This window comes from Alexandromys fortis, unplaced genomic scaffold, assembly GCF_014885135.2.
Source record: "Alexandromys fortis isolate MF-2015 unplaced genomic scaffold, M_Fortis_MF-2015_v1.1 scaffold_6, whole genome shotgun sequence".
Taxonomy (NCBI): domain Eukaryota; kingdom Metazoa; phylum Chordata; class Mammalia; order Rodentia; family Cricetidae; genus Alexandromys; species Alexandromys fortis.
Genome location: NW_026067902.1, coordinates 8769593 through 8784358, shown reverse-complemented (window position 1 = coordinate 8784358; position 14766 = coordinate 8769593). Strand labels below are relative to the sequence as shown.

The 14766-nt window shown below is 48.7% G+C and overlaps 1 protein-coding gene across 5 annotated transcripts in view; it reads right to left on the bottom strand.

The window, feature by feature from the left end:
* Positions 1-6261: 6261 nt before the first annotated feature.
* Positions 6262-14766, bottom strand: part of Dnaaf9 (dynein axonemal assembly factor 9) — a 143466-nt gene continuing 134961 nt past the window's right edge. For 3 of the 5 annotated variants that reach the window (XM_050133185.1, XM_050133194.1, XM_050133217.1), the window contains exons 32-37: positions 13269-13375; positions 12877-12951; positions 11906-12108; positions 10688-10753; positions 9768-9861; positions 6262-9159 (exon numbers count right to left, since the gene is read on the bottom strand). In XM_050133185.1, coding sequence (XP_049989142.1) covers positions 9047-9159; positions 9768-9861; positions 10688-10753; positions 11906-12108; positions 12877-12951; positions 13269-13375 — 658 coding nt within the window. In that variant the 3' untranslated portion in view covers positions 6262-9046. Of the gene's footprint in view, positions 9167-9767; positions 9862-10687; positions 10754-11905; positions 12109-12876; positions 12952-13268; positions 13376-14766 lie in introns of all 5 variants that reach the window. The other 2 variants (XM_050133210.1, XM_050133200.1) reach the window with 2 other exon arrangements.

The window sequence follows — 14766 nt, the reverse complement described above, 5'->3', positions numbered from 1 at the left end:
ACCTAACGACGAGTTCAGTCTCAGGAGCCCATGTGTGGAGGGAAGGAACCAATCTCACAAGCTGTCCTCTAACTGCGACCCTCTACATGCTCTGAGGTACATGTTTCTCTCCAAAAAAATAAAGAGCTTTCAGCCGGGCGGTGGTGGCGCACGCCTTTAATCCCAGCACTTGGGAGGCAGAGGCAGGCGGATCTCTGTGAGTTCGAGACCAGCCTGGTTTACAAGAGCTAGTTCCAGGACAGGCTCCAAAACCACAGAGAAACCCTGTCGCTGGTCACGCAAGCCTGGTGACCTCTGGTCACCTGGAGCCCACACAGAGGTGAAGGGAGAGGACTCACTCCAGAATTGGTTTCTGAGCCAGGCACACTGCTCCTTCAAACCATAAAGTCACCTGACTCCAAATCCAGGAAACAAGCCTTACCTTTTCAAAACAGCTTGAATTGGCTCATTTGCATCTCCAGCCTTGTCCACCGCCTTGTCTCCGCCTCTGTCATTCTGTAAGCCACTTTTCCTTCTGGTGATTTCCCTCCCACTCAACAAAGAGAATCACACTCTGTGACCTGGGAAGTGGGGCTGCTACCCAAGCTGGCTGCAGCCTGCCCCTGGCCTCATCCTACCTCCTGCTCCTAGGGATGCCACTCGACCTGCAGGGACTGTCACAGCCCCTACACCACTACCGGCTCCAACCTGCCTTGCAGCCTCAGGAGCTTTGACATGACCCCGTTCATTCTTCAAGTTTCAGAGACTTTTCGTTCATCTGTCCTAGAGTTAAGTAATGCCTTCCTTGGCAGGCTCTCCTGGTTCCGGGGTGGGAATACTGCCGCTCACGCTGTCTAGCTGCTGTCTGGTCCCATCTCCCTGGCTAGGCGTGAGTGCCCGACAGCAGCCTGTGTTTGTCTTCCAGGGCACAGGGTGGAGAAGAGGAGATGTGTAATAAACTGATGATGTTTTGAACACACAGCGTCTCCCCATATACATATTCAGTCTCATGCCGGGCTTCCATGTCTACATGGCTTGTTAGGGAAAGAGACTAAACAAAGATGAAGACAGTTCTGGCCTACACCTGGAATACCCAGTGGTATTTCAAGTCAGTGATTCCTCCACTTCCACTTAGGTATAGGTTGCCAGCTGTACCCCAGGTAGAGGTGGAAGCAGAGGCAGGAGGATTATTAACAAGTTCAGGGTCATCTTCACCTTCAGAGAGTCTGACACCATCTTGAAATATGTGAAACATTGTCTCAAAAACAATGTGGGCCAGACATGATGGCACAGGCCTTTAATCCCAGTACTGGGGAGGAAGAGACAGTCAGTCTCTGTGAGTCTGAGGCCAGTCAGGTCCAATAAAAAGTTCCAGGACAGGCACAGCCAGGGCTATAGAGACCCTGTCTAATGAAACCAAAACCAACCAACCAACCAACCCAAAAACCTCCACAAAAACCAAAATGCAACATAAACTAAACAAAAAATGTTAAAATGAGCCGGGCGGTGGTGGCGCACACCTTTAATCCCAGCACTCGGGAGGCAGAGGCAGGCGGATCTCTGTGAGTTCGAGACCAGCCTGGTCTACAGAGCTAGTTCCAGGACAGGCTCCAAAGCCACAGAGAAACCCTGTCTCGAAAAAAAAAAAAAAAAAAGTTAAAATGGAGGTGTGTGTGTCAGGACTGGGAGGGGGTTGTGGACGTGCACTAATGTGGACACGCATGGAGGCTAGAAGTCAACCTTGCCCATTAAAACTCAAGTGCTGTCTTCCTTGTCTTTGGGAAAGGCCGATTATTGATTGGTACCCGAGGTTGCCAGTTAAGCTAGGCTGTCAGGCTCTGCCTTCCTCCACAGCCCAGTCATCTCTGGATTACCAGCTCAAGATAGGATACCCAATTTTTTGCTTTTTACATGGGTGTCCTAGAGGGAACCCAGGCCCCATGCTTGCATAGCAAACACCTTATTGACTGACCCATCTGTCTCCCCAGTCCCTGGAAATGAGTCTTTAGCTAGAAAATTCCATGAAGATTTTAGTCTCAAACCGAAACAGTGTTCCTTATCGGTCCATCTTTCCTTTTCCTGTTGTCCTTATTTCTCTGTTATTTGTACATCCAGCCAGGCATGAAATTTCAGAGATGCAATTTCTCAAAAACGTGAAACAATGAGGGGAAAACTTAACTCTTTCAGGAAAGCAGCAGCCACTGCGGGGTAAGGTGGACACATACTCAAACTGCCGGGTTCTTTTCTCCTTTGCAGGTTTTTACCGATATGAAATAAAAGTCCTTGTGCCTCATGCTTCAAATTGACCAATTTAGCAATTCAGAGGCTTTGAAGAGGGAAAGGAGAGTAGTTTGTTGATAAACACATTTATTTTCCTTCAGATTTCTGAAGAATGAAACATGTTTGGCAGTGTGTCAGAAATTAGGTTTTTTTTCCATTTTGGCTTTTTCCACTTTTACCTCCAGGTCATCCCCTTGGCTCAGTCTGGCCAGTCCTTGTCTTGTCATCAACTGATCCTTCAAAATGGCTCTTTGTTTGGTACACTTGTTACCACCAACCTGGGGCAACAGGCCCTGCCTCCCCCAGACACTGGTGCACTGGGTGTACAAAGGAACGACACAGTCAGGTAGTGGGGGCCTTTTCTCCATCTGTGGGATGGCAGTGAATTACTTTGCTTGTCTATAGGGTCGATGTAGCCCTGGCTGGCTGGAACTCGCTGTCTAGCCGAAACTAGCCTCAAACTTAGAGATTCACTTACTTGTGCCTCCCAAGTGCTGGAATTAAAGTTATGTGCCACCATGCCTGGCTAATTTTAATGTACAGAATAATAATAATTATTCTATTTATTATATGTGTATGTGTTGCCTGCATGTATATCTGCACCAGGTTGATGCCTGGTGCCTGCAGAAATGAGAAGAGGGCATTGCATCCCCTGGAACTGGAGTTACAGATGTTTGGGAGCCACCATGTTGGCGCTAGGAATGGAACCTGGGTCCTCTGCAAGAGCAACAAGTGCTCTTAACCACTGAGCCATCTCTACAACCCTATTATTTTTGAGACAGGATCTAATGTAACCTAGATTGGTTTTGAATTCTGTGCTGTTAAGGATAACTTGGAAGTCCTGACCTGCCTGCCTCTGCTGCCCCTGGGTGCTGGGATTACAAGTACCACCATGCCCAATTTATTTAGTGTTGAGGGTGGGACCCAGGGCTTCTTGCCTGCTAGGCTAGTACTCTTAACAACTCTATGCAACCCTACCCTGAGAATGATGTTTTTTGGTGTGCGTATGGTGTATGTGCCTGTGCTCATGTGCATGTGTGTGCAGGTCTATGGCAGATGTTTTTTCCCACCCACCAGCTCCCAAATAACTGACTCAGAGACTGAATTTTAATCATAAATGCTTGGCCAATAGCTCAGATTTGTTACTAGCTAACTACTACATTTACATTAACCCATTATCGGGGGCTGGAGAGATGTCTCAGTGGTTAAGAGCACTGGCTGCTCTTCCAGAGGTCCTGAGTTCAATTCCCAATGACCACATGGTGGCTCACAACCATCTGTAATGAGATCTGGCGCCTTCTTCTAGCGTGTGGGCATACATGGAGGCAGACTATTGTATACATAATAAATAAATAAAAAAAATTTAACCCATTATTCCCCCCCCCCCCTTTTTGTGGTTGTTCGAGACAGGGTTTCTCTGTAGCTTTGGAGCCTGTTCTAGCACTAGCTCTTGTAGATCAGGCTGGCCTCAATCTCAGAGATCCGCCTGCCTCTGCCTCCCGAGTGCTGGGATTAAAGGCGTGCGCCACCACTGTCCGGCTCATTATTTATTATCTACGCTTTGCCACGGGGCTTGGTACCTTTTCTTAGTATGGCACGCCCGTCTTGCTCCTCTCTGCTTCTGTTCACGACTCCTCGGCCCCGCCCTTCTTCCCATCACTCTTAGTTTGACTCTCCCACCTAACTTTATCCTGCCTGGTTAAAGATCAGTCAGCTTCTTTATTAAATCAATCACAGTGACATACAGTCATACAGTGTAAAGGGATATCCCACACAGGACAACCTTCCTCTGTCAAGTTCATCAGTGTCATTCACTCCCCCACCCCCATCAACCCCTAGTCTCTTACCTACTGGAACTAGCCAAGTAGACTAGGCTGGCTGACTGGCTGGTCAGTGAGCCTCGGGGATTTAACCTGGTTCCACCTCTCAGTGCTGGTATTGCACGCACGTGCCACCATACCCAGATTTTTTTTTTATGTGTTTGAGTGTCTTGCCCGCGTGTCTATTTGTGCATCCCTTGTGTGGTTGGCTCTTCCCGGACTGGGGAGCTGAGATGGCTGCTCTGTGGGTGCTGGGGATCAAGTCCAGGTTCTCTGAAACAGGAGCCATCTCTCCTTAGCATTCTAGGTGGCTGAAGAACCATCCTTTTGACCCCAGATTTTTTTTTTTTTTTAAAAAAAACTTGAGTTCTGGGGATCGAACTGAGGTCCTTAGACTAAGCCATTTCTGAGAATTTCATACAATGTATTTTGATTATATTCTTTCCCCTTGCTCAGCTCTTCCCAGATCCTCCCCCTCACCAACTTTATGTTCTCTGACATGTAAAGCAAAGCGAAAAAGCACACGCAAGACTTTGTGCAATGATCTGTGCTGGCCAGCTAATTACTCCTGCCACAGTGTTGTAGAGACAGACTCATCTAGCCCGGCCTGGCCAAGGCTGACCTCCCGATGCTACTGCCACTTTACCTGGATGACAGGTGTGTATCACCATGCCTTTAGAAAGCTTTCATTTAGTTTTCCTTTCCTTGGTCAAAAATCATTATAATCATTAGCACAATGAAAATCAAAGCCAAAACCCCCTATTCTTCCTCTAACTTGTACTAGGGAAGACTACCAGAACACAGTGTTTATGAAAATCAGTCAGGGATATGAAAAGCCTTACTGGAGATGTGGAATGATGGCCTGGGAGCAAGCCCTTGACACTCACTGTTTCTCCCCACCCGATCTTCCTGGGACTTGGGGTCTCTCTAGCCGGCAAGATGTGAGGCAGGAGGCTTGGGGGTTAGGGTTACTGCTGTGGGCCTTTCCGACATCCATCGGACCTTTCCACATACAGTGGCCTTTAAACTCCCAAGCGCTCCGCACTGCTTTAGGAAGCTAGCCCTCAGCACTTCTTTGGGCCAGCTCCCAAAGCTGCCCTTGGGGCACTTCCTTTTGCCTCAGGTCCCTGTGGGTAGGACAGGAAGCGCCTGGAGAGGTGTCCCTCTAGGATCAGCTTTTTTCCCTCCTCTCAGCTTTGGGGCTGGGGATGACAGGATAGAGGGGAGCCATGGGAGGCCCGAGCCCCATGCCAGTGCCTATATTGGTTTTATTCCTCTAGTTCCGCAAATACTGGGCCAACTCTGGAAGCTCTCAGTCTGTGCTTCCACAGCCCCACTCCACAAGCTCTTCCAGACTTAACTGGATGAGACCAGTGTCCCTACTGCCGTGCCAGTTACTCTGGCACGTTCGTCCACATTCCTAAAGTGAGAGTGAGGGGCTGATCAACCTGTGAAGGCGCTGCAGCAGCTAAGCTCTGCCAGGTGCTCAGGGAAGCGTGAGGAAGTGTGGCAGCACATGCCTATACACCTACTACTGTGAGAACAGAACAAGGGGTTCTAGGCCAGCCTCTGTTACACAGCAAGTTTGAGGCCGGCCTGGGCTACATGACATCCTATTTCAAAATCAACAACAAAAAGGAGGGTAGAGGGACTGGGGGTATAGATCAATGATGAAGCCATATGGCCAGCATGATCGATCCACCCTGAGCCTTGCAATAAAACAAAGCTGGGAGGTGGAGAGGAATGGGCAGGGAGAACCTGGGGGTAGGGCGCTTTTCTTTGGGACAGTTAGTTCTGTGTACTTGCCTCTAGCTCCTGGGCTCCTCAAGTGTTTAAGCCAGGGGAGGTGACTGGTTTTTGATTTGTTTTGTTCAAGATAAGGCTTCTCTGTGTATCTTTGGCTGTCCTGGAAATCACTTCATAGACCAGGCTGGCTTTGAACTCACAGAGATCTGCCTGCCTCTGCCTCCCAGTGCTGGGATTAAAGGCCACTACATCCAGCTTCAGTGTAGGTGACTGTATGATGTGAGTTTTACCCTCTATTGGGGTTCCAAGTGTGAGCTTCAAGGGCTCCTCCTCTCAGCAATCCCAGCCAGGAACATCCCAGCCAGACTGAGAAAGTGTCCAGTTCCCAGGGCTCCACCCTCCAAAGCCATACCAGAGACACAGGAATAGGCAGGGACAGCTTGCGGAGTGACAGTTTATTGGTCCTTAGTATTACATCTTAATCTCCAAGGGAAATTCACAGACACAACTGCAGATAAAAACATGTAAAATAATATAAAAATAAATTGAAGGCTACTTTTATATATTTACTGAATTAAGTAGTGTAATAAATATTATAATAAGCAAAAAGCTTCAATCACACAATTCAGTTTCACTGAAGTTATAGTAGTGTTTGTAAATATGAATTTAAAATTTAAGTTACAAATATTAAAGCATTGAAAAACTAGTATAAAAGTGAATTTTGGCACGTAAGCGAGCTCTTCCATTAGTATCTGACCGTGGGATAATGAGAAAGCCACTTCCCACCTAGTTTTTGAGGTACAACTATCCAACTAGTCAGCAGCATGGCTGGAATACTTAACCGTTTACAGTCTTTAAGTTGAACTTTTCCCTTTTGAGAAGCCAGAGCTTATTACTGTGCAAAAATTCTCCAAAATCCCAAGAGGATTTAGGAGGGACATTTTTACTGATCACAGCCTAAAGGGCTAGTGTCCAGGCCTCAGGTCAAAGAGCCTGAGGGCTTGGTGGGCAAACCTGCCTCCAATGTCTGCTTCTTCCCCCCAGTCCACTCGGGGAGAGCCCACATTAGAACAAAACAACCCATAACTTCAGTGACTTAACCACTATCTTACTCACTCTGGTGACAGAAACTGAAGCTGCTAACAGGAAAGCTGGTAGAAAGCATGGAAGCCCCTGGGGGACTTTGCCTGTCCTGGGAACTGCTCCCTAAAATCCTTGCTGGGTCCCTGCTGTCCACTTCTAGGATTAGAGGCTAGAGACTATCATGGCTTTCCTCTGGAGATAGCCTCTGACCTGAAGGGATCAAGTGGCTGTTAAACCCCATGGAAGTCAAGAGGCCCGCAGGTTGTGGGGAGCAGCAGAGGAGAAGCAAGATCCCTTCCTAGTCCTCAAAGAACTCACAGTGTGTGGTTGCAGGGCCCCTCCAGAGTCCCAAGCAGGTTAGGGAACATCTACAGAGGCTTCAGCTAGCTTTACCCTCTTGGGGCAAAGAACTGAATGTTCTGCCTTTTCTTCAAAACCACAGTTTTATATTCAAGTTGAGGTAATCAGTTTCCCCTCTGATGAGAGGAATGGGGGCAATGGGCAGGTTGGTAAAAGCACACTTCTATGGACAATGGCTAGACACCAAGTTCACCACACAGTGTGGCCCCAACCCCTCTTTAAAAACGCTTTTTGTGCAGCAGCCAGACTGCCAGGCCAAAGCAGCCAGAGCCCTTAATCTAGAGCTCCTCTGAAATCTTCACAGTAACCCTGCAGGAAATGAAATGGCCTGTGGTCTACCCCCACCCCCCAAAGGAAATGAAATTGTTTCGTAGTCCCCCTTTCCCTTTTCTAAGGCTGCTAGCTCAAATTTTAGTTTTTAAAAAGAGCTTGGTGAAGACAAAGGGAGCTATAGTAATTCATTGCTTATTAATCAATTGCACTTAAGATCTATGCTACTGAACCCCAGCCAGAAGTCAGGATTTCCAGACTAGAGTTCAACAGGAGGGCCTTGTCACCAGTGTGTTTTGGAGCAGGGATGGGAGCATATGGGCCTTTCTCACATGTTTTTCTTAATGCAAGAATTCTTATCCAATGGAACTTGTAATTTGGCTCATTTGGCTTCAACCTTTTTTTCATAATACAAGAATATTTTATTGACGAGCCTTGATTATTACTTTGCCTAAAGAGCTCTGTTACCAGGCACATGGCCTCATATGCTCCCTCTACGTCTCCGCTGTGCCAGGACCCTTCTGCAGAAGTCTCTTTACATTACAGAACACGATGCTGGCTTTCCCTATGTGCTTCTTCCTAAGGCATGCAAAAAGTCCATGAAACTGGGAAAACATTTATAGTTCAAGCAGCGGAGGCACTCAAGTCCTAGCAGACATCACCTTTAGGGACCTTGCTCCCCACTGTACTTAGGAGGTCAGTCTTGGGATGCAAATTAGTTCACCTTTGCTGTGCAGCCCAATGGGGGGAAAAACAGAAAAACCACTGGAGGGGATTCTAATTTGAATATCAGAATTCCTGAAATTCCTGGTCCTCAGGAATCAAGTACACACATCCCGGGCAGTTTCAGGGGAGGTGTTCTGAAATGCACTGCCTTCCATGACAGGGGGTGAAAGGTCAACAGCCCCCAGATGATTAGACCCTGGGCCCAAGACTAACCAGCTGCAGGATATTCACCTTGACTGGGAGGTGAAGCACTGCCAGGGCTAGAGCAGCAGGCCTGCTCTTGTCTCTGAGTTAGAGGACCAAAGTGATGCTGCAGCGGAGCTCCAGGACCATTTGTGCAGTAGCCTCGCGTGTACAGAAAGCATCCTATCTTGCCTCCATTCACCCCACAGAAGTGCTCTCATCTACAGGGCGTTGTGGATCTCTGCCTGGCCACTGCTTAGGCAACCAGGGCCCTTCTAACTCCCAGCAGCTGCACCGCGTAAGCCAAAGGGTTCTCCTGAGCCTCACAGTGTCCAGCTGTCTACGGGAGAATCTGTTACCAGACACCCAGAGACGCTGGAACACAGGGCAGTCTAGCTGCTCGTCCTGTGCACAGCCCTCACTCAGCGGTGAACACAACGCCTTTCAGGGTGTAGAGAGGAGAGAGAATAGAGACAACATGTACTATGCTGGCAGACACAGGCCAGGGAGGACAGTGTCAGCCCCTTCAGGAGAGGCCTCCAGGAAAGATGGACACCCATTCACTCATTCATCTCTCGTGGGCACAGGCCCAGCTTTTTTTAGGGCTTCTGCTCAAAGAGGTCACGGTATTCCTGCTGCTCCAGCTCGCGGTTGTACTTCTCGATCTCCCGATTGGCCTCTTCCACATAATCATTCATGAACTGGTCCATGACTGGTACCTGGTTAAGGAGGTGAGCTATGAGCCTGGGGGACAGGAAGGAGCACTTCTCCCAGGGGGACCTGTGGGCAGGTGAGGCTTGGGAAACCAAAGTATCTAACACAGAGCATCTCAGCTACAATGAGGGTAACAGGCAACATGAAGTCCTAGAACGCTTGGGTTCAAGCACATTGAAGCTTGCTAGTCCTGCATTTCATCCTGCCCATCTTCACACTGGACTGCTGGAGCAGGCCATCTTCACTTTGTATGTCATGACCCTGCAGCTACCAATGCTGCCTTCAAACCACACTGCAGGGAGGGTGACAGTGCAAACTGGTTCACTTTGTATGTCATGACCCTGCAGCTACCAATGCTGCCTTCAAACCACACTGCAGGGAGGGTGACAGGACAAACTGGTCCATGAAGGGCTCATCTAATACCAGCAATTTTAAAAGGATAACATAGATGGTGCCTGTGGGGCTTGTCCCTGCGAGCTCCCCCAGGTCTACAGATGCTGCCTGCTCCTAGGGCTTGCTGTGGTGCTCCTAGCAGACACCAATTTTACAGGAGAGGCTCGCATCTCCCAGATTTTCACACTGGGACCAGACTGTTTCCAAGGATACGTGGGTGAAAATCTGTCTTGTCTCCAAAGAAGTTAACAAACTGAGTGCCATTGTAAAAGTAGCCTGCAGGTAGGGGATCCAAGTGGCGTTTCACCTGTTGGAAAAGAAACCTGTTGAATTACCTGACACCCTCTTCCGGCTTCTACAGGTACCAGGCATAAAGCAGAGACTTAGGACTAGTGACAGCCCATGATGGGGCTCGGAACGTAGCTTTTAGTTTTTTGTCCCAAAACCTTTGAAAAAAGGCCTAAAAGGCCTTGGTGGGCATGGGCTTGGGGAAGAGGCTTAGGGGTCAGTCAGCTATTAGTAACGCTCACCCAGGAAATCTCATTTTAGCCTTAGGATCCTACAACCTTCCATGAACAGCTGTCTACAGCCTTCCCATGATCAGCTGTCTACAGCCTTCCCATGAACAGCTGTCTACATGCCCTTTTTCTGCTGCAGCTGTGCAGCTGACTGCTTTAACCCTTTTTTTTCCTCCTGAGACAAGGTTTCTCTGAAGTTTTGGAGCCTGTCCTAGAACTAGCTCTTGTAGACCAGGCTGGCCTCAAACTCACAGAGATCCACCTGCCTCTGCCTCCCGAGTGCTGGGATTAAAGGTGTGCGCCACCACCACCCGGCTGACTGCTTATCTTAAACAGAGATCTTCTAAAACTACTTGGGCAGGATGAGAAGGCTAGTTCTCCCATTATCCAGTCCTCTTACAGACCCAGATCTCTTCCACTTCATCCACAGGTCACAGCAGAAGTGGCCACTCCATTTACTGAAGCTACAAGGTTAGGCTTTTTGACCAGCCTCCCTTTATGTCCTGAGAGCAGCAAGAATGCCAGGACATCCTACAAACAGTCCCTTGCCCTGTGAGCCCAGGACAGCACTACAAGTAGGGGACAAACACTGAGGGGAGCAGGGCAGCCACTCACGTGGATATTCCTGATCTCCTGCTGGGTCAGCATTCCCCTGGTCTTCAGAGCTTTCCTCTGAGGCTTCTATGTGGATGTAGAGAAAACACACATTTCAACAGGGCTGAGGGAGTACAAGGGCAGCCAAAGGCTCACAGAATTTGGGGGGCCAGTTAAGCATCAAGGACCCCAGAAGAGGGAAGAGTGCATGGACCAGGTTTCATGGAGATGCTGTCTTGCTTGACTACTCCCCTGAGTAAATTATTTTCCCACCAGAGCACCACAAGACAGCTGTAAACAAATGTGCCCAGTGCTTTGCAAATGGGCACAACTGCCTCTTGGTACATTCTTATGCTTGAGCCACAATGACAGATAATGGACATCTGGAGGTTTCACAGTCTAGTAACATTTAAGTCCTTATCTAAAGTAGGAGTGGTGACACACATCTGTGATCCCTGCACTTGGGAGGTTTAAAGCGGGAGGATTAAAATCTGAAGCCAGGCTGGCCTACACAGTGAGAGTCCGCCTAACCACCTCAGCCAAAACACCCAACCTCCTAAAAAAAAAAAAAAACCTCCTTAAAATAAGCAAAAGCAGAAGAATTTAGTCATACGAGGAAGCTCATAGCTCCTAGGAGACTACCATCAATGGACAAGACCCAAGACCCCAGGCAACTTTACTCCTCAAGTTCCAGGACAAAGCAAACCACTGATACTGTCTGTGCTTAGCACCACAGCTTCTAAAACGCCTGGCTGTCAAAGTACACAGGCCCGGGCTGGAGAGACGCTCAGAGCACTGTCCTTCCAGAGGACCTGGGGTTGACTTCCAGTGCCCACAGTTGTTATTTATATTTCCATTCCAGGGGATCTGTTCGTGTTCTCTCTCTGGCCTCCTCCTCCTCCTCCTCCTCCTCCTCCTCCTCCTCCTCCTCCTCCTCCTCCTCCTCCTCCTCCTCCTCCTCCTCCCCCCCTCTCTCTCCCCCTCCTCCTCCTCCTCCTCCTCCTCCTCCTCCTCCTCCTCCTCCTCCTCCTCCTCCTCCTCCTCCTCCTCCTCCCCCCCTCTCTCTCCCCCTCCTCCTCCTGGAATTTGCCCCTACAGGCTGCTTCTTAATCCCCAAAGGTCCCTAAGTCTTGACTGAGCCTTGAAGTGTAGACTAGTGGGTGTCAGAGGGAAGGAGGCCAGGGTCAGAGGACTGTGCTGGCCGTATCTGGGCTCAGTGAAGTTGGTTTTGCAAGTCACCTGCTTAGCTGACTGTCGAAGCCAGTCTTTGAGGCTGTCCTCCTTCAGGGAGCAGCCAATGAACACAAGGTAGCATTCTGGCTGCCCATTCTCTTGAGGTGTGCTTCTGGAATTGGGGGGTGGAGTGGGTCCTTCCAAAACCGGCATAATGCTCAGGGAGTTGGTCAAAGTGTTGTGGCAGACCTCCATGGTCTTTTCAGAATCTGCACAGAAAACACATCTGTCCCTGAGAACAAATCCCACAAGAATGCTAGACTGTAACAGTGCCGCAGGTTGACAGATTCCTAGGGACTGACGGGATCAGTAGTGGCGAGTCGGAAAGGATGAGTTCAAGTATGTGGCTTGTAGGTGTGGGTGATCAGACACACACTTAACAGGGCAGAGGAACACACGCGGAAGAAAATGCTTAGAGGTCAGATAAGCAGGGCCACTCACCACTGCCTCTGCAAGATCTGTCATAAAAGGAGAGGCCACTGCACTGATAGTAACACCCAGGGATTCACCTCAGAGGCTGAATGCAGCGGCTGGCTGTGACGTCAAGGACTAAGTACTACCCAGCAGCCCGAGGGGCAGCAACCTGAGGAAGGGGCTGTAAAGAACACTAGCTGATACTCTCTAGAGGACCTGGGTTTGATTCCCAGCATTCACACAGTGGCTTACACCAACTTTAACTCCAGGGACAGGGGATCAAATGGGCACCAGACACACACGTGGTGCTCATACATGTGCTGTCAGAACATGTAGTGTAAAATGTAAAAAGAACAGCTTTATAAAAGAATGGAAGAAAGCATGGACACACATTAGCTGGGCTTCAGTGGCCTTGCGCTTCAGCCCAACCTCTGTACAGCCCACTGAAGTTCCCAGGAACTAAGGACAGATCCTCCACTGTGGAAAAGAGGACGGAGCCAGCAGGGCTGTGAGCTCACACCAGGAGCCATGAGTGCCAGGCAACCAAGACTCACCCCATTTACCTGAAAACTTCACTTTGCCAAGGATGTGGTAGATATTCCCAGAGAAGGGACTTGGCTTGATGGAAGACTGAATTGCTGGTGGAGGAAAAGAACAGGAATTCAGCTACCTGGATGTGGAGGCCAAGCTTAGATCAACAGAGTCAGAAGGTCAGGGCCAGGGGAAGGGCTCAAGGTTCCACTCCTCCTGCCCAGGGCCTCCACCACTATCCCTCAGAGTGAGCCAAGCGTGGCCACACATAATCAGAACCGGAGATCTGATCTCATTAACCCCCCTACCTGCTTTTGATCCTGACAATATGGAGAAGAGGAACCCGAGGACACTGACTGAAATGGGGCCACAGGGAAGGGACAAGTCTTCCATCGAGGGTGGAACGTGTCCCAGCCACGCTCACCTTTACACTTGGCCACAAAGCGGGTTTTCTCCAGAGGTCGGTCAAACCACACGCAGATCTGAACCATTAGCGGAAAGATGGATCCGGAATCAAATTTACCTTCATACCTTAAAATAGTTTTTAAAATGTAAGAACAAGTATTGTTCTTAAATTCTTTGACATATTCATGAACATATACAAGAAGCTGTAGTACCCTTTGCCCCCATCTCATCCATTCAGTGTTGGGGTTCAGTGTTATATATACCATCTTGGGATAAACTAGTCATCATTGCTCAATCCTCTCTCACTAATTAATAACTATTTTGTTTACAATATATATTTCTCTTTTTTTCCTATATGAACTAGGGTCTTACCAATACCAGGTTGGCCACAAATTTGCTATGTAACCAACGATGACCTTACATTTCGGACCATCTGGGCATCCACCTTCTTAATGCAGGGATTAAAAGCATGGGCACCACACTGGTTTATATGGGGCTAGGGATTGAACTGGGGGCTTGGTTTGTTTTTTTCAAGACGGGGTTTCTCTGTGCAGCCCTGGCTATCCTGGAACTTGTTCTGTAGACCAGGTTGGCCTTGAACTCAGAGATTCTTTTGCCTCTGCCTCCCAAGTGCTGGGATTAAAGTTCCGCACCACAGGGGCTTGGCTGAAGTACTGCTTCCAGTGTATACTTCTGCTTCACTGTGGGACTGGAAAGCAGGATGGCGCCTTGGAGCAGGCCCTTCCTGAGAGTGCAGGTCTAACTTCTCTAGACTAGCACAAGTTCCCTCAAGTCCAGGGCCTGTGCATTCCCTCAGACCTCAACGATACTAGGAGTCCTTCCTAACATAGCTGCGACCACCCCTACTCTACCCTGTCCCCACTTTGAACTGAAGATCCACCTGCTTCAGCATTCAAAACAGCTAGGATTACTTTCAACACTCCAGACACGCCCATCTCATGGTGGGGAACTTAAAACATCCACGTTTCTCTAGAAGGAACTAAGGAGTTGTGAGGCCACTGCTGTGTAATCACACTGCTTGTCACAGAGCCATTAACATCAGGACTAAACTGAGAGCATTAAATTAGGGTTTGGGGCTGGAGAAATGGCTCAGCAGTTAAGAGCACTGCCTGTTCTTCCTGGTACCCACATGGCAGCTTACAATGGTCTGTAACTCCAGTTCCTGGAGATCTGACACCTTTACACCAATGCACAAAAAATAAATTAAAAAAAATTGAAAAATAAAATATACAAAAAATAAATTTAGGGTTTGGTGTGTGTGGTGTGTGTGTTCAAACTTTGAGATGTCTCACTTCTGTGCTTAGGTTGGTCTTGAACTCCTAGACTCACGTTTTATCCTCCCGCCCCTGGACCCTGAATATATGGGATTATCAGTACATACTACTATACCTGGATGGAATTAACTTTTTTTTCTTTCTTAAAGACAGGGTTTTGTGTTTCCCGAGGTTGGCCTTGAGTTTGTTGTGGATCATGCAGAATCCCTGGTCCTCCTGCTT